Here is a 4,824-nt window from a genome sequence, read left to right as displayed (position 1 = left end):
TTTAGAGCTCTGTGAGGTTAGCTCTGGCTGGAGTAACTCCTGGAAGGAGTAGGGATCCCGCTTACATTTCTAATTTGAAATAGTCTGAACCAGAGAGTACACAGTCATTTCCTGTATAAAATTCATAGCTATTAAAAAGAAAAGTTTACGAGAAAACATACTTGCTGGGTTTTTCTTAAGCATCTTAGAAAAGAGTGACTGTCCTTTTTCAGACACCTCAGGCAAGATTTCTCTCACCTACCTTAGATACCGTAAGATGCAGCATCTTTTCTAAGTCTCATCTCCACTCCTTCTGCAGCCAGGAGGAGGGAGAAGCCATGCAGGATGCATTGCCATCCAAAGGCCTCTCTGTCCTCGATGCCACCAGCAGGGACCTGGACACTAGCTAGTCCCAACCTGTCATTTCAGACGGCTCTAAGTGGGTCAGATGAATCCCACTCGTGGCACGGTTGTCGGCTCTTGCAAATTGACTTCCCACTCTGTTGTGATAAATACCAGCTGAGAGTCTTGCCCTGTGCCGATGTAAAACGCCATTAGCCTCTCACTGCAGCAATACCCTGGCGCAGTTATTCACTGTGTCCGTGCCAAAGGCTTGGTGGGGGTTTTTTTCAGTTGACGGCTAATTGCGGAGAGGGAGACAGGCAATAAAAATGCTGTGAATGTTGAAGGAAATTAGTCTGACTCGCTTCCACTCTCCCTTTCACGTTTTTAATCCTGCGCAGTGCTGCCTATGACAGGAGTGGGATTATGCTGGGTTTACTGATAGCAGTCTCTGACCTGCTGTGTAGATGGTTTTTTTTTCAATACGTTATTTTTTTTATGAATCTGTTTCTGTTTATTTTCCCATTTCCATTCAGTGGCTTCTACCTGACAGATTTAAGTTGCTTCCCTTTCACTCCCATTCCAGCTGCAAGCACATCTCCTTGCAAGTAAATATGTTTTGAAAGGGAGAGGGAGGGAGAAATAAAGTTAACATCGCTTTCCGCTTTGGACTTAAGAAAATAAGGAAAAACTAGGAATGTGAAAGGACTGTTTTTGCACTGAACTGTGGTGTCTTTCAGAGGAAAGCATAGGCTGTTTTCGTTTTCAGGCCCTGGCTGAAGCTTGAGAGAAAAGCAGGTGACACTGTGTTTATGTTGACCGTCCAAAGGCTAAGGAGGGGAAATCAAACAGGTTTCATGTCATTAGTTAGCAGTCTGTAAACAAGGTAGTCCACATCACCATGCCTAAGGTCAGCCTTTGTGTGTACAAGCAGGAATTTGGGGAGATTGGGGCAGTGTTTGGTGTTTCTTGCTGGTTTAAATTGACCTGTCAAGTAGTGTGTTACGAAGCGGTGCCTGGACACATGGGGCAGAGGGGCAATGTTCAGAGCATGAAACTGTCTGAAAGGATGCGGTAGGTGTTTGCACTGAATTTCACGTGGCCCAGGCTTGGGGATGCACAGAGCAATGATAGAAGAGCACAAGAAAATGCAAGCTCATAAAAAAGGCAAGGAGCTGGTTATCGGCAGGTCCGGGTGCCTGGCGAGGGTCTGTGACTGTCAATGCCAGAGGCCACCGCTGTGTGGTTGTGTACATGTGTCCTCAGCAAACTGTTCTGCATAAACAAACTCAGCGCTCCGATGAAAATAATTTATTTCTAATCTGTGCTGTTATTTTCTTTATCTCCAGATAATTAAAGTGCACCCTTTGAAGATGATAACCATGTTTTAAATATCAAAGGAACCTTTTCAACCCATATCTTTTGCTTGGCTGGAGCAACTTAAGTCTTACCTTCTTTGGTAGCCTGCATGCAGAATAGTCCTCTTGTTCGAGAGGTTGGATTGTACCAAATGGGTCAGAAGTGTAAATATTTACTGCCATCTTTTGGGCAGTGTGGGTATAACTCAAAAAAAGAAAGTGGGTCAATCGAGTTACTCAGTTGTCATCTCCTTCAGCTTTGTCAACTGATTGTTATTTGACCACCAAACACAGCAGTCCACTGAGGAACATTATTTTTTTGATAGTCATGTTATTGATCTCAAGCTACAAGTGAAGCAAGGTTTGTAGGGAGAGGTGCTCACTTTGATTTGAGCAAGCTGATAGGTTTGGGGGAAAAAAGCTAACAGAAGTCTTTGGGCACATCCGCCATTCTCCAGGTCTTGAGACAGTGTGTGTTCGTTGCTCCAAGCTTTGTGTGTGTTTTGCTTTGCTTTAATGCATAATCGGTAGGAGTTGGAGAGATGGTTGGAATTCCTTAGGTCAGACCATGTGGAGCTCCACATGGTCTATGGTCAAAATGGGTAGGCAGTGCATGGCCTGAAGGAAAAATGTTTTACTGCAAGTAACTGAGGTTTTAGACTGTTCGGGTTTTTTTTCAAGAAATGAAACTTGGGTGCACTTCAGTCTACAAAAATATTAGAATGTCAGCAAATATTGGTTTATTTCAAAATGCATATATTTTAGCAGGGTAGGATATGTTGCATCACATTCCTCTGATCTTTTCTTCTTATATAGTGTACTGCTCAGTTGAAATGCTGATTAGGCAACCTTTCCTAATTGTGATACAGTATTTTTCCTCCACTTGATGTGTCAGGTTGCATTTTTAACCTCATACCTAATCAAACTTTCAGTCCTGCAGGCCATGCAGAGACAGGTTTCCTGCTGCGGTAATAGCCCATTCCTTGAAACTAGTTTGAAATTAATAGCAGCGAGGTACTTCACTGTTTCCTAAAGGCCGTGTCTCTTAGTGGACAAAGCCTTCTTTTTATGCAAGGAGATCCGTTATTAGAGCTTTTTAGAAAGATGAAATTTTTAGCTGGGATTCATCTATATTGCTGATTTCAGTACAATTATAATCTGATCCTTACCAGCTGGACCTCCACAATGTGCCACAGGGGAGTGTTAAAAACTTGCTCAATGTAAAACTTGATGTGTTGTTTATTTAGGGGGCAGCAGCATAGGTAATTGTCCTTCCGCTCACTGTTGTTCAGCTTGCATTCAGCAAGCACAATATGACTCTTTGCTCTTGTCTTGCATTTGTTTGTTTTAGGTGAAACTTCCTTTTCCTGTTGATCAAATCACAGATCTTCCAAGGAATGATTTCCAGATGATGATAAAGATGCACAAGCTAACCTCAGAGCAGCTCGAGTTCATCCATGACGTCCGCCGGCGCAGCAAGAACCGAATTGCGGCTCAGCGCTGCCGCAAGAGGAAACTGGACTGTATTCAGAACCTAGAATGTGAAATCCGCAAGTTGGTGAGTTGTGTGCTCTCACCACAGCCCCGCTTGCCCTTGTGCTGCAGCTTGCAGGGCACCGACAGCAATTCCTGCCCAGAGTTTAGTGGGTTCAGTCAGTTTGTATGTAAGTAAGCAGAGCCACTAGTATGAAAATTTAATATACAAAAGTATATTAGTATGTGTGTGTAGGTAATGTATATGAAAAACACAAAATTCCAGTGGAATGAGGCCTAGGTAACTCTTTATTTTGGTATCTCAAGAGCAGATTGTTGAGTGAGTTGGAAGAAGAGGGAAGCCTGTATCACAGCTCCCTTCTTGCAGTTTAACTTACCCCAGTACTTACAGTGCATCCACAAAGGCATTTCCTCATCCGAGCCCCATTTCCGTGCCTAACTACCATAACAGTCTGTTGGTCAGGGATTCGTGGAGTGCTCAAAAGAGATAGGTATGAAGAGACCTTCAGAGGTTGTCTGATCCAAACAACGGTGTGGCAGGGCCAGCTTCATCTCTATGTAGAGATTTTCTTTCTCTTCGGTGTGCTAGAAGGCAGCTCAGCGTTTTCAGGACGTTTCAGCTCGCTATGCCTTTTCTTCAGCTCTTTCATTCACTGAGCAAATGGTAGAAATGGCAAGGGAGGTGAAAAGCCAGGAATTTGAATATCCAGACAAGCGGGCATGCCTTGGTGTAGGTCAGTGAGATGGCAAGGGCACATTCCTCCTTGGTTCTGCTGTGTTCTTCCCTCTAACGCTCCTGGTGTGCTGTGGACTGAAACCCCCCCATGATTCAAGGACCATCTAACACAAAAGACCTGTTCCCACTGCACAGTGCACTGGCCTTCATGTCCCATGCACCGGGTTCAGGTGGCAACTGCTGGTTTGCCCCTACCCTCCTTGACGTGTGTCTCTGGCAGTAGTCTGCTGCAGAGGGGAGAGCAAAGCATGCCCTGCTCACTCTCCAGAGCACATCTGGGGATGGGTCTCCTGTGTGCCAAGGTGTCAGTGAACAGTGCTACCACATTTTAATCTAAGGGAGTGAGGTGACTGGAGCGAGGCTAAATGGCTGCTCAGGAAATTCCTCTCTCTCTCTCAGTCATGGTATGGACACCTCAGGTGTAGTTTGGGTGGCTAAACACAGATGTCTGCAACATAGACACCTGTGCTGGAGCTTGTTGTCCTGGTTTCCTTTATAGTCAGTGAAGAGAAATAGATACCTGTCGAGTCTTATTCTTCTCATCCTGCAGCAGAGGAGGTGATGTACAGCCCAGAGGTGCCTGTTCCTCTCTGCATCGCTAAACAAGATCACCTGGAGAGCCATGTCAGATGTAGACATCTTAGCTATAGGCACCTTATCTGAAAAAACTCCCCTCCTTTGTGACAGTGCCCCTGTGGTCTGAGGGACCTGCTTCTCTTCCCCTGCCATCCCTTGCCCATTGAGAAAGCAAGCTGGTACACAACGAAAAAAAGGCTTGAGACAAGGGTCCTGGAGGAAGACGTGTCTACAGGGTGTAACTCAGCAGGAGAAATGCAACACTGGAAATTCAAAATTGGGCCCCTCACTACAAGAAGGATGTTGAGGTGTTAGAGCGTGTCCAGAGAAGGGCAACGA

General features: G+C 45.1%; 1 protein-coding gene across 1 annotated transcript in view; it reads left to right on the top strand.

The window, feature by feature from the left end:
- Positions 1-4,824, top strand: part of BACH2 (BTB and CNC homology 1, basic leucine zipper transcription factor 2) — a 152,539-nt gene that overhangs the window by 140,583 nt on the left and 7,132 nt on the right. Inside the window, exon 6 of the mRNA XM_009320122.1 lies at positions 3,031-3,237. Within this exon, the coding sequence (XP_009318397.1) occupies positions 3,031-3,237 (207 nt within the window). The remainder of the gene's footprint in view (positions 1-3,030; positions 3,238-4,824) is intronic.

This window comes from Pygoscelis adeliae, unplaced genomic scaffold (assembly GCF_000699105.1).
Source record: "Pygoscelis adeliae isolate BGI_AS28 unplaced genomic scaffold, ASM69910v1 Scaffold41, whole genome shotgun sequence".
NCBI classification, from domain to species: domain Eukaryota; kingdom Metazoa; phylum Chordata; class Aves; order Sphenisciformes; family Spheniscidae; genus Pygoscelis; species Pygoscelis adeliae.
The sequence above is the reverse complement of the archived record's forward strand: the minus strand, read 5'-3'. Positions and strand labels throughout refer to the sequence as shown.